The 14,899-nt window shown below is 49.5% G+C and overlaps 1 protein-coding gene across 1 annotated transcript in view; it reads right to left on the reverse strand.

Annotated features, from left to right (window-relative positions):
- SHB (SH2 domain containing adaptor protein B) overlaps window positions 1-14,899 on the reverse strand; it is a 138,364-nt gene that overhangs the window by 18,010 nt on the left and 105,455 nt on the right. Inside the window, exon 5 of the mRNA XM_045021293.1 lies at window positions 14,676-14,795. Coding sequence (XP_044877228.1) covers window positions 14,676-14,795 — 120 coding nt within the window. The remainder of the gene's footprint in view (window positions 1-14,675; window positions 14,796-14,899) is intronic.

Raw genomic sequence — 14,899 nt, forward strand, 5'->3', positions numbered from 1 at the left:
CTTCAAGGGGCTTCCGCCCTGGGTTACTTTTAGAATCACAAGGATACTCTGAAGTTGCATCCAAGGCTTGCAGTCACTGCTCTCAGGGCATACAAACCTGGAAAGAGATGGCAGAATGCTGCTAATAACTCAGCGTTAGCATCGAGAGGATAATTAACCAACAGAATAACCACAAGAGACGTTCTAGTTATCTTGGAGCCAAACGGCGGCTGAGCCTTGGGGAGAGCGCGGGGGGGAGGGGGGGCGGGGGAGGCGAGGCGCCTTTCAGAGCCCGCCGTGCGTGGGGCTGTAAATAATCTCTTTGAGGAGCTGCCTTCCCAAACGCAAAGAGAGGCAAAGCTACCACCCTCAGTGTGCCTGGAAATTCTGCTGCAGCTCCCAGAACCAGGGCTAGGCTCTCAGGGCGACAATCCAGCCTGTTCGTTTTAATCTCAGACTGACCTATCAGGCTGTGTATGACCACACACTAGACATTCTCATGGACAGATTCAATCACCTGTGCATGGACTATTACCAGAAATCACCACTCAGTGAGGCTGCACCTCGCTGTTTATGCACGTCAGTGGCCCTTGGTGCTTCCCATCTTTATCGTTTCAATACTATTAGTTACAGACTTTGTCTAAAAATAATGGAGCAACAAGAAAGAATAAGCCATATACAGCAGCTAAAGCGGCTACCTTAGAACAAACGCCTATGAAGATGAGATGGGGGTTGGACTAGATGACCTCCTGAGGTCCCTTCCAACCCTGAGATTCTATGAAGGCCAGAAATATTTGTGGGATGTTATGTTACAAAGACTGAGCGGATCTTTCCATCTCGGCTCTCACCTTGGAAAATATTCACTTGTGCATTCTCGTATTCCATTGCAGGAACGCGGTGAGGAAACATACGCCTACTCATCAAGCATGATTTACGAGTCATGGAGGTTTTCTTGCCTCGAGAGCCTGGATGGGCATTCGCAACTCAAGGCTATGGTGGAACAGCAGCAGCATTAAATCACAGCCATTTCCTCCTGCTTTAAATGGAAGTTGGCAAAAGACTCTGGATCTGCAGGTTTTTTTATTTTACTTTTATCTATTACAATCTCAAGCCAGGGCTGAACATGCATGGTTCAGTATCCATTACCATCTTAGTTCCCTTCACCGGGGGCTCTGTGCACCCTGATAAATGGCCCGTCAGACTGATGGGCTGGATGGGTGTCTCTGCCAGTGCCCTTGGGGACAGGGCCGGCTTTAGGCCGATTCCCTCAACTCCCCTGAATTGGGCCCCGCGCGCCCTAAAGAAGAATGCCTAACTTAGGCACCTTTTTAATTTTTACTCACCTGGCAGCGTTCCGGGTCTTCGGCGGCACTTCCACGGCGGGTCCTTCACTCGCTCCGGGTCTTCGGCGGCGGGTCCTTCAGTGCCACGGAAGACCTGGAGCCCCACCGGGTGAGTCATCCCTGCCGAGGCCCCATCGAAACTATTTGAATCGGGCCCCGCACCTCCTAAAGCCAGCCCTGCTTGGGGAAGTGTGGTTTTGTAACTCTGGATCGCAAACCCGGAGAGGAATAAATATCCCTCTGCTTCTCCCGGCCTGCTGGGTTCTAGAGCAGCGTGCGTGGGTCTCTGCATTCCCCATTCACCCGCTCCTCTTCTCAGAGCTGGCTCTCACTGGGCCAGGCGGGGAAATGGCCTAGGGAGAGCGGCTAGGCTCCCGCTCTCAAACGCAGCACCAGCTGTTACTGCCAATGACCCCACGTCGGTGTTCCACACCCACGTCAATGCAACACGGCCCACAGTGCTAACTGCGCCAGGGCTCAGCCTGCCCACGGCCACCAAGCCAGGTAGGTGGCTAGTGCTGTGGTGCCACAGTTCACGGACTGCAGCTTCTGGAGGCGTTTCGCCTGCAGGAACCCTCAGGCGGACAAAAGGAGTGCGACGCCTGCCAACCCCCTCGCTGGACACAGCACAGCACAGGCCCAGTGTGATGGTCGGTGTGGAGGGGGAGCATGAAATACCCCGGCCCTTCCTCAAGGGGGTGCTAGTGATCATAGATGGCAGGCGTGGGTGGCCCCAGTGTGAGGGAAGCCAATTTCACCCCCTATCAGAGGCCAACGGCACCCTGAACCTGCAGGGAGGATGAGCTGTGCTGACTCAGAGCTCCCTTTCTAATGAAGATCCCAGAACACAGCAACTCCTTTACGTTGTCGGGGTCTATTCTGTAAAGCAGAATGTTGCATTCTCCATGTACTGGAAGTGGGACTCGACACTAGCTGCGGGACAGCAATCTGCACATGAGAGCCAACATTTACCACACATTCCCCAAGAGGTGCTCTGACCGTCTGAGGTTGGGATGGGACGACAGGGGATGGATCACTCAGTAATTGCCCTGTTCTGTTCATTCCCTCTGAAGCACCTGGCATTGGCCACTGTTGGCAGATAGGATATTGGACTGGATGGACCATAAGTCTGACCCAGTGTGGCTGTTTGTGTGTTATGTGCTAGGTCTGTAAGAAGAATCAATACCTTATGCAGCTCCCAGAGTGTGTCTGTGTGCACCGTAAAGTTATCAAAAGGGTTTCTGTTGCTGCATGCTGCCCAGCTGGAGCTTGGGAGGGAAGCACGCTCCCTGCTATGAAAGTACCCGGGAATCAGCCAGCACAGAATTACAGCCACTCTGACGCTAGCTACCCTGTCTCCAGGAGAGGAGAGGACACGTTTCTGCAGCCGACCCCGTTTTCTGCCACGAACACCCTGGCAGGGAACATCGTGGCCCGACACAGTGCTGGAGTCTGTCACCTGTCTGCGATCGCCTACCAACTTTGCTGCCCCATATCCATGCAGCTGGGACTCACTCAGAGTGTATTGGCACTGGAGAGCTTCCCTGGCCTCTCCCCACCAGCTGACAAACACGGGCTATTTGCATCACAAAAACAAACCCAGAGGTGTTCAACAGGGCCTGCCGCAGTGGCCCTCAGGCAGAGCAGCTCTCCCCATCCCTCCTCCCCCGTCTTCACGGGGCCCCACTCGCTGGGGACAGTGATCATAAGCTCCACTGTTTATGCTCAGGCCAGCACCTGGAGGTTCTGTCCCGACACCCCTGGACAAGTCAGCCAACAGCGATTAGCCTCAAGCCCAGCTGTCCGTCACGGAAGCAGATCCGAGTGACAAATCACAGCACTGAGAGAAGAACCGATGAAACACCTGTTCTCTGGGCCAAGCCTGAGAGGCAGCTTTGCTAGGGGAGCCTAAGCATTGCTACTATTTCTCAGAACTCTTACAGGACAGGAAAAAGCCCTTCCCTCCCCTCCCCTCCCCTAGCCTGTCAGCTCCGAGTTCAGCCACACAGCCCCCCCAGAGGCATCCGGGTTGGGAAAGGCCCTAGAGCGCGCCCCCCTTCCCTGGGGTGTGGAGAGACGGGTTCACGGATGAAAGTGGGATGACACTGTAGAGTGACCTAGGAACAAGGATACAATGAGTTTCTTTCTGGCACACAGCTACCTGGCTGAGATTGGCTTTCCTAGCGCTACAGAAATGGATTTTCTTCCTTACCGCTTATTGGTTTAACCTCAAATTCTCATCACTCCCAAAATCCCACTGGTTTCATTGCTCAGCGCCTCTGACTATCAGGTCCTACCCATTTCCATGCTATTAGTGAATCCTGGATTTCATTTACATGCATAGACGTGTTTCCTTGACTTCCAGCACATCGTTTGATCTCAGGATGCATTCATTTGCAGGATGTTTGCATTAACTCATTAGCCCTGTCGACTGTCAACCGCTTCGGAGACATTACCATGCTAACTGAGAAAGCTCCTTCACGGTAGCCTCTAGCAACATCCTTTCTAGGACGCACCACAATGAAGCTGGCCAGTATTATCACAGCAGGTACAAACCCTGCCAGAGGGGCTGGTGACGTTGTCACAGATGCATCAGTGATAAAACTTCAGAATCACACTAAGGATGGAGCCTATTTATGAATCAGCATTTGACTTAGCTGCTCCTGTGGCTCATGCGTTACTGGAAAGGAATAACACACCTGGGCGAATACCCAACCAACCCACAGGCTGCAACAGGAGGACATGGATGTGCTGGAACCCCCCCAGCCAGTGGGACATGGCCCCTCTCAGCACTGGGGGGAAAGGAAGCCCAGCACTGGGCTGCTGAGAGGGGAAAAGCTCGGGATCTGCTCTCCTACTGTAGTCACTGGCAGGTAAAAGGAGGAAACAGAGGGCGGGGAGCAGAGCACCCAGCGGCCAGGAGGCAGAGAATATGTTGTGGGGAACGGAGCTGTGGGGCAAGAACCTGCCAGAGAGGTAGGGAGAGGGCACCCAAGAGAGCAAGGAACTGCACCGAGAAGAGGTGAAAGCTGAGAATGATCACAGTAAGTCTGTACCACGGCATCACATCTCCTTTCTAATAGCAACCTCTATGTGCATGCACACCGAGTACTGCAAGCGTAGGCTGAGCTGCCTATGGAGAGGCAGAAAGTCACCCTGCTCCTACAGGAATCGGGGGCAGAATCATCTATGCCGTCAGCTGAATGAGACATTGCCCCAGGCGCAAACACTGCACCCCAGTCACAGTCCCAGCACCAGAGCAGTGGGGGCATGCGTGCAGTCTGGCTGGAAACAGCTTTCCCCTGAATTTCAGAACTTCGGACAATGATCTGGAATCAGCCTGTGTGGACATGTCTCATGCTGGCATTCTGAGCTGCATATCTCAGCAAACACTTGGTAACGCCATCAAAGGAAGCTGTCATCTGCACTGCTCTTTTCATTCTGTTTAGAAGAGTTAATCCTTTCAGCCTTGGAGACGTTTACACATTTTCAAGCTAATCTTTGTGGTTATGTACTGAATTATAGCTTATTTCAGACTCTACTGTGAACACATTCCCTCTCTGCACTCTGAACAAAACAGCAGTGAGTCCTAACAGAGCCATCTTTGTATCAACACCCAAACTGAACTGTTTCAGCAAGCAAGCCTGCTAGACTACGGGAGGGCTTTCCAGATGCACAGCAAAGGCACCACCTTTGTCTCCACGGCTCCATGTAAAACGGCGTTGGCCTAACACTGCATTTGGTTTCACGCCTGTTGCATACCTGTGTCAGACTGCAAAGACAGAAGTCCCAGTGGAAGCACTGCCTCCCACCATGAATGCTAGATGATGTTCGAAACCCTGCCACTAAGCCACAGATAACAGATCCTCTAGGGGATTCCTGCCCCTAGGATTCCAAAGACACCACCACGTGCCCATTCCCACTCAGGGACCCCTGGAGAAATACCCGGTATGCTGCCCGGGCCGAGGAATAAATATTACAACTGGTATCGTTTGCCATTACTCTGCGCCCCCGTATCCAGGCACAGGAGGGTCACCAAATTTATCAAAGGATCTCAACATGTGCACCATCCCTCTTTCTGCCAGCAGGGGGGCACGGGAGAGGAGAGGGGTCATGCCCAAGGCTTCTCTGCCCTCTGCTGTTCACCAGCTGTTACACTGGGCTGTTGGTAGTCTGCAGTTTAGAGCAGTCAGCCCATGAGTGGGAAAGGAACAGTGCATTCTCAGGCGCTGTTCCAAGGGGGGGCCTCTCGTTCTGGGTGCGCCACTTTCTGCCTGACTTTCAGAAGGGCCGAGTCCCCCCGACCCCCGCCCCACACACAGGTCCTCCCTGAAGTAAGTGGGAGCTTTGGGACTGGGGTGCCCAGGTTATGCAACAAACAACAAAGCACCAAAGCCAATGGCCACTTCTGCAAACACTGACCACAGCCTGGGATCCAGGCGTCCCCCAATCGCTACGACAGGATATTGCATTTCTACAGGCTCACTGCGGGAAGATTTAGGAATCCCCATATGGAGACTGGGTAAATAACAGTAACCTGATGTTAGTCAAGTGCTTTTCCCAAGCTGTGAGCAGCTGTGGGGGCATTTAGGGAAGGATGCCATCTGACTTGCTAGTTAGCCTCTAGCTTCACACTAGCACTAGAGGCAGGTACTCACTGCACGCAAGTAAAACAGAAGTGATGCAGACGGAAGCACTCAGAAGAGTTCGCAGCCATGGTGCAGTCTCCTGTCACACTCACTATTGGTCAACTCAGGTCCTGGCTCAGGAGAGCTGCTCATGAATTCGTCACTGACCCTGAGCTTTCACACAGCAGCATGAGCCACACTTTCTATCTTCTCTGCTTGGCTAGAAGAGATTATCCCATCCTGGCACACAAGGGCCTGGCCTGTTTTTCTTGGCTGCACTACAGCAATGCTGTAGGCCTGGGCACGAAGCTTTCAGAGGAAACTCCACCTAGTACAGAACGCGGCAGCACATCTCCTCAGCAACATGGACCATCATGAGCACATCCTCCCTACACTGACCTCCCACAGAATAGAGAATCTAGTTCCAGGCTTCAGTCCTGATCTAAAAGGAGCCCCAGGGCCTGGGCCCAGGTCATGTCAAACAGCTTAAAGCTCTGGGATGAAGACCATGGTCCACAACTCTGGTCTCATGGCACAACTGAACTCTCTCTAATAAGGACAAAGCTCATCTGTGCAGGAAATGGGACTTCCTCAGGGCTAGTCTGAGACGCTGGAACAAATCCCCCAGAAGGACGGACCATCACAAACCTCCCCATGTTTCCACTCCAAGGGGCAGACACATTTCTTCGATCTGCCTTCCTTAATATAAATACAGAGCTAAGTATGTATTAAAAACCACACTCCAAAAGCAAGACACTCAACTGTACCTACTTCTCCCCTGTGGCAGAGGAGGAGAGAATGAACATCACATGGCAGATGTTACTTCTCTTCCTTAATGCACTGCTGGAAGGAGCTCAGATATTACAGCAATGAGCACAGTATAAGAACCTAGAGAGAACAGAATTGAAGAATAAAACAACTCATGCTTCCTCAGAACCCTAGGTCTGACCAAAACAAAACTGAAGACAAATGTTCTGCCTTGCTCCAGCAGCATTTATATACAGACCAATATCCACTGTCTGCCTCTATTTGCAAATCTGCTGATGGAAAACCAACTATACATTGCAGGTATTCAAGTTCACATTCTATCTAAAGGGGTGTCAGAAAACTGAAAGCAGCTATTTAATATAGTGCAAAAGAAGTGAGACTTGGAAATGGCTCTCTGGTCCCATGTTTATTAACAAGGACAAGGTCTATTCTGTAAAACAAATAAAGGGCTACCGGGCTTTTACAAAGAAATTCTTGTTTCTTGCTCTCAAGATGACAGTAGCCACAAACCAAGATTTACAGCTGACTGTCCATAACTGAATGAAACATGCCTACTGTACCCCTTGGAAAATTGTCTGGTCACCGCATAAATCAATGAGGAAGCCATTGCTGAGCTGCAGAATGGCAGCCCTTTGAATGTCTGTTGTTGCTCTTTTCTACCTGAAGCCATACAGCAAATTGGTGAACAGGGGGTGGGTGGGGGAAGGTATCCAAAGACATCCTTCTAGAATTCCACTGCAATTAAATTGTGAGGTATCAATAATGAAAACGACACCTAAGACTGACTGGTCTAAAAACTGTTACCCTCTCTTTCAAGGCACTTTTTTTTTTTTTTTTTTTTTTTTTAAGTCTTATTTGAAAGGAGTCAGGCCATATTCTTTGTCAAAGTGGAGTATTTCTTGGGGTAGTATTTTAAGCCAATAACACCAAAGGCAAAACTAGCTCGTTGAGATTAAAGAGGCATGTGACTAAACGGCCGTGAAACTATGATGGAGATGTTTGTTCACTGTCAGTTTCACAGTTTGTTACCAATTTATTACAAAATGAGGCTCGCAACTGACAGATGCATAGCAAGTCTGCTTTCTTTGATCCTTTCAGGCCAGTAAAATCACTCCCCCTGTAATTCCTGTTCTCTCGCAGTGAGAATCAGGCTCTTACTAGCTATTATGTGAACTAACAGACAAGAACTTCACCCCAACTCTGAATGCAGATAGGTGGCCAAGTGTGAATCTGTAACTGTCTGCTCCCTGAAGGCAAGACGCTGTGGTTCTAGGTAAAAAACAACAACAGCAACAAAATCAGACTCCAGACAGCTCAGAGGACGTCTCTGTAAAATAACATTTAAATTCACAAACTAATACTTAGCAAGCAGAGCTATGCCGTGTCTCAGGAGAGCTTCCCAAGGACATCCCAGGGCTGCCCAAAGGATTCAGGAGGCCTGGGGTCTTTGGCAGCGGGGGTCCTTCCGCTTCGGGTCTTCGGGGAACTTCGGCAGTGGTTCCCGGAGCGAGTCAAGGACCCGTCGCCAAACTGCCGCCGAAGACCTGGAGCGGAAGGAGCCCTCACCGCCAAATTGCCGCTGAAGACCCGGAACAGAAGCAGCTCTGGGTCTTCGGCAGCGGGTCCTTCACTCGCTCCGGGTGTGTTTGGCAGACACCGAAGACCTGCCGAAAACTCTCGTGGGGACCCCTGTGGGGTCTGGGGCAAATTGTCCCACTTCCCCCCCCCCCCCACCTCTGGGCAGCCCTGGGACATCCTGATGCAAAGAATTACACGTGCAGCATGTGCCAAAGTAGTGGGCAGGGATGGGGCTTGGTTTAGCTGGAAGCCAGAATACTGTCTTAGAACAGAGACTTGGAGCACGGGTGCACTCTAATTACTCAGACAGTAAGCTGCTCCCTGAGCAGTCTCTCTCTCTTTACTGGCCAACACACATGGAGCAAGGGCTACACTCGCATGCAACTGATGTACAGAAGAGCTTTTTATTCTGTTTTTAAGTTCATTCAAACTATTTTGGAGGGTACATCTCACTAATGACAGCACTACATTATGCCTGGCTTTTGGGAACTACTAACGTGTGCTGAAGTTGTTTTTCATACACTGAATATCATCACTAATTACCATGTTTGTTTATACTAGGCTACCAAATGCACTAAAAACAAACATGGTAGTAGCTGGCAGTTCCTAATTTAAATCTTTATAATGGCAACATTAAAATAATTTACAAAGTGGAGAGGCTCAGCACTGAATCTTATTTGTATATTGTACACATTTACAAGAGCCTCAAACAGTATATTGTTTTATCTTATTTTACACCTCCTCAAACACACCTCCATGAATGCCTGTGTCTGTCTACTAGGGGAAAACTGAGCATTCTTCAAAATCCAGGGCTGGTTTTTGCAACGGTTGTCCTTATGCTGTAACTCTTGATTGCATTTCTGTGGGCCAGCAGGGTACTGAAGGTGTGCAGTGAAGCACTCGAACTTTTGGTTTGTATGTGTGAAGTGGGTGGGGTACAGGGGTGGAGGGGAATGAGCAGCAGGCTGACCTTGCTGAGAAAGGTCCGGCTCGGTTGGGGTCAGGGAATGCTCATACAGAGGGTCACAGCGACCACCAGCCAGGAGCCGGATGGCTGCACTTCATTTGCACTTCTTAAAAAAGGAAGACGACAGATAAAACTCTAATATGATCTTGGTGTTTTATTGTCTCTGAAAAAGAAGTTTGTTGATGGTGCTAAGCAGCATTCTAGACCAGCTGTCAATGAGCTCTGAACTCACCACGGGCCCCGGCCTGCAAACATTTCTACACATGACTAACTTTACTCACAGGAGTAACCCTCTGTGGGACCATAACTGTGAGTTACGTTACTTGCATGTGTAAGTATATACAGGATTGGGGCCCACACCGTTCAAGGGAGAAGGTGCCTGGGACTGGGTTTTAGCAGCCTAGCACTTCCACCCTTCTGTGAGCACCCCGGGTATAAAATGTTAGAATCTATACAGGAGATAACGAGGGAGGAAAACCAATGGGGTCTAGTATTTCATCTTCTTTACATCAGCCTCAGGGTCCAGACAGCTGCACTAAGAGCCACACAGGTGGGCCCTGCACTCAGGCTCTAGGTGGGTGCATGGGGTGGCCATGTGGTTTGCAATACTGGATCAGGGTCTAAGAGTAACGGCAAAAGTCTACTGGCAGCATTAGATAAGGAAGGCAAGGCAGTTACGCTAGATGCATGCTACACTCCAAACCCATGTGAAAAACCACCAGCTGTTCCAGGAACACAGAGCAACAAAGTCACCAGGGCTCATACTCCCCAGGGTTTCTAAACTACTCAGGTATTTATTGGAAAGTAGGAACTGGAAAGCGCACAGGATATCCACACAAACATTACACAAAACAGAACTCCAAAAGATGAGCGTGCAATTGCAGTGAAGCTCAGTAGGAGTAAAACTGAAGGAAAGCTGCAAAATGAAGGTAAAAATGACCAAAGTAAAAACGCAGAGTTAGTGTGAGGTTTTAAAACCTGCATCAGGGACAACAACAAATACTAAAGGGAAATACAGAGCTACTGCCAAATACAGAGGAAGTTCAATAATAGAGATGGAAAAGAGCGAAATACTCAGAACACATGCACTTTGTTTCATTCTCCAACAAAAAAGAATGAAGGAAGCAGGCGGCACGGCAAGATAAATGTTAATGAGGATCTGGGAAGGAGCAGCAATGAAGTTAATGAGGCAGGTAGGAGATTACTCACTGAACTTGGAACTAGTGGGCTGCCTAGGTGCAAGTGATCATTATGACCTGGTTATATTTGTTTGGGACAAAACAGAATTAAACCAGACAGCAATATACGTTTGGCACTTGAAAAGGGTCAATATTCAAAGCGAAAAATAATTATGGGAAAAACTCATTGGGAGGAAATAATTAGACAGACACGTGACTAATCCCTGGGAATGGTCCAGAAGAACATCTTACTTCAGGCCCAAAAGGGAGACAGTTCCTCAGCGGCCAAAGGGCTATTTTGGTTAAACAGCCCTCTTCGTTAGGAGGGGATAGGAAAGCAGCAATACAGTATAATGAAAGAATACATTAATAAGTGGAAAAACAAGGAGGCAGCTGGCAGCGAATAGGAATCAGATGTTAAAGGAATGCAGGCGATTTATTTCAGAAGCTAAAAGGTATCAAACTTTCCCATGGCCATCAGGGCTAAGGACAAAAAGAAGGAATGTTTCGAAATGTATCAGGAAGAAAAGGAACCCATTCAAACGAACAGGTCCACTCCTAGCTGGAGATGTGGAAAGTGACAACAATGAGGACAAGGCAGAAGCAGTGTTCAATAAATAGTTCTGTATTTGGGAAGAAGCTGGATGATGCAGTGTCACCATATAACGATGATGAAATACTTTCCAGTCCAACAGTAGCCAAGGAGGATGTTAAAACCTTGTCTGCAAAAGACAAACATTTTTAAAACCAATTTTTTTGCACCCAAGAATTGTAAAGGCGCATTCCAGAGCACTGATGTTAATCTTGGAGAACTGGAGATATTCCAGAGGCCTGGGAGAACATTAGTGCTTTGCCAATATTTAGAAAGGGCAAATGGCACGAACCAGGTAGGCACGGGTATGCTTACATTCCATGTAGACACCCGCGGCTGGCCCCTGCCAGCTGACTGGGGCTCACAGGGCTGTTTAATTGCAGTGTAGACGTTTGGGTTCAGAGGCAGCGCAAGCTCTGGGACCTCCCTAACCTGGCAGGATCATAGAGCCAGGGCTCCAGCCCGAGCCTGAATGTCTATACTGCAATTAAACAGCCCCTTAGCCTGAGCCCTGCCAGCCATGGGTTTTCTACTGCTGTGTAGACATAACCTATAGGCCTGTTTGCCCAGGATCCAATATCAGGCGAAGTCATGGAATGGCAGCTACAGGATCATCGCCAAAGAGTTGAAAGGATGAAAATATAATTCACCACCACCAATGTGGGTTCCTGGAAAACACGGTTCTGTTAAAAGAATGTGTTATTGTTCTCTGAGATGCGTACAAGTGCGGCTGACAACGGGGACCGTGCTGAGGGAATATCCTGGGACAGCTGACTTAGCACCACACAACATCCTCCTTGAAAAGGGCGAACTAGCTAAAAAAATCAGCATGACTCAGATGAAAGGGATTTACAAGGGTTAAACTGATCAGCCTCAAAACGCAGCTGTTAATGGGAAACTATCAACTAGTCAGGGTATGTCTAGAAAGGGCCAATTCTCAGCCCAACGCTATTGTGAAGGACTAGGGAGGTGGTATACCTCACTACACTGTATATTGCGCTAGTGAGACCATTGCTGTATTCTGTGTCTAGATTTGGGGTCCACACTTTAAAACCATGTTGGGAAGGGTTTGGAGACTAGCGACAAAAATGATCTGTGGTCTGGAAAACGTACTTTATCATGACAGATTAAAGGAACTTGCGCTATTTAGTTTATCAAAGAGTAGGTTAAAAGGCGATTTAAAACACAGACTAAATACCCACACAGGGAGTTACTGGTAACAGTCAGCTCATTAACGTAGCACACAAAGGCATAGCAAGATCCAATGCTGGGAAGTTCAGTCAGCAAAATTCAAACCGTAAATAAAAATGCAAAATGTTAACAGCGAGGGTAATTAACCTCTGGAACAGTTTCCCAGGGGACGTGGTGGATTCTCCATCATCTGGAGGCTAACACAGGATTAGCTGTCTTTCTAAAAAGATATGCTCTAGTTCGACCACAAATCATTGGGCTGAAATTCTCTGTCCTGTGTCATACAGGAAAACAGACTAGATGATCCTGGTGTTCCCTTCGAGCCTTAAAACCTATTAAATGTATAATTTAAATGTACTTAAATCAGCAGAGCCAGGTGTCATTCATTCCAAGGTTCTCAGAGAACCAGAGGAATTGTTACAGCTGACAACTCACAGAAAACAGGTGAGGATCAGAGGAGGACATCATCTACACCAGTGATTCTCAAACTAGGACCGCTGCTTGTTAAGGGAAAGCCCCTGGCGGGCTGGGCCGGTTTGTTTACGTGCCGAGTCCACAGGTTCGGCCGATCACAGCTCCCACTGGCCACAGTTGGCGGCTCCAGGCCAATGGGGGCTGCTGAACTTCCCGGCATTGGATCTTGCAATGGTCCGAGGGACGTGCTGGCCACCCTTCCTGCATTCCCCACTGGCCTGGAGCCGCGATCCGTAGAACCTGCGGTCGCGGCAGGTAAACAAATCGACCCAGCCCACCAGGGGCTTTCCCTGAACAAGTGGCGGCCCCAGTTTGAGAACCACTGATCTACACAGAAACTGCATTCCAGCTGTTCTTGGTGGGTCTCTGCACACGACAGCACAAAGCCACAGTACAAGCCTGCGTGTGAAAGGTGTGTTGACACAGATACAGAGAGGAAGTTGGATTTTAAAATTCCTGAACGGCGTATTTTTAACCCGCAGGGCCAGACCCTCAGCCTGTGCACATTGGCACACATCTGCTGAAGGCAATGGGAGAATAAAACCAAATCTGAGAACATGAAGTCAGTGGACTATGCTGAGTATGTGGCCTGTAGCTTTAAGGGTAGGAGGTTTGAAATGGGCTAACTGCCAGATCCACAGACAAGTGTGGAGCCTTTGTAACACTCTAGGTGCCCTGCCCTCCCCGCCCCCACACCTGGAGTAGGAATGGGCCTGTTGCACCATCCCAGGACTTGCCCTAGGAAGATCACAAATCGGGGTGTGTCTACACTGCAGTGAGACCACTGTGGCTGCCCCGGGCTTCTGGGGCTTGGGCTAAGGGCCTGTTTGAGGCTAGAGACCTGAGCGGTGGCAGGGTCCCAGAGTCCAGGCTGCAGCCAGACCCTGAACACCTATAGCACAGTTAAACAGCCCCTGGCCCAAGTGCCGCGCGCCCGAGTCAGCTGGCATAGCCCAGCCGCGGGGGCAGGGCCGGCCCCAGGCACCAGCTCAGCAGGCAGGTGCTTGGGGAGGCAGGTCCGGCTCTTCGGCAGCGGGTCCCTTGGTCCCTCTTGGTGAGAAGGACCTGCCGCCGAAGAAGAAAGTGGCGTGGTGGAGCTGCCGCCGACTGCGGCTTTTTTTTTGCCCCCTGCTGCTTGGTTCGGCAAAACCCCTGGAGCCGGCCCTGCGCGGGGGAGTCTCCCTGCAGTGCTGACATATCCTCCAACAGAGGCTTAGTCGTTTACACAGACCCGTGTCCCACCGCACCCGTTCCAGGGAGGGTGTAAATAAGCCTCCTTACGCCTGTATGCCCCGAACCAAGGTTGGAGTAGCCCATTGGGGGGCTTCCTCCGGCCGTACTCAGGCACAGAGGGTTAGGTTGTGACTTTGGCTAGTACAGCATTTCCTTAGCTGCTGGAATAGTGGCATGAACGCTAGAGCCAGGTGAGCGTATGATGAGCTGATATGCACAATATAAGCATGCTCTGAGTGACCCAAGCCAGGAAGGGAAGAATCGTTAAGTGGAAGTATGGAAGAGACCAGAACAAAGATAATTACTTAATTTTGGCGTTCCCTGGGCCTTGACTGTGTCCCGTTAACTGCTACGAATTTCCTCCAATCTCTCACTCATAGCACTACATCCTACACACCAGCTTCCCCCAACTGTACCTTTCCAGCCAGAAAGACAGCCTTGGTGAAAAAGGAAAACAAGCAAGAAATGGGTGTCTAGTAAAAAGCTGAAACAAGACAGAACGAGCACGAATGTTTTAATCAGACGCTGGAAAAGATCCAGTGTATTTTGTGAGGAGCGCACCAAGCACCTTAACACCCCAGAACTGTCACTAGACACAACACAAGCTGACCGTCCATATTCTACAGTTCCTTTGGGTACATTATCCAGCCTTACTAGCTCCACAAAAGTGACTGAATTCTACTGCACCAAAGGAAGCCTTGTTTATAAGGTTTTGTCCATCCTGTTTTACTGAACTGTACTTACTTTAAGGAAAGAGAATAGTCATGCTTGCTTGTTTGACTATTCCTCACAAGGTAGCTACATTCTTTACACAACCGTAACAGGTTTTCTGCATCTGTCCGACTGATTGCGCCATGATACCATCTAGGAAAAAGGAAAAGCAATTAAGACATCAGTAAACAAGTATTTAACTCACAGAACATTTCGCTGCATAAATGCTTTAATTGGAATCAGTGGTTAACAGCTTG

The sequence above is a fragment of the Mauremys mutica genome, chromosome 6 (genome assembly GCF_020497125.1).
Source record: "Mauremys mutica isolate MM-2020 ecotype Southern chromosome 6, ASM2049712v1, whole genome shotgun sequence".
NCBI lineage: Eukaryota > Metazoa > Chordata > Testudines > Geoemydidae > Mauremys > Mauremys mutica.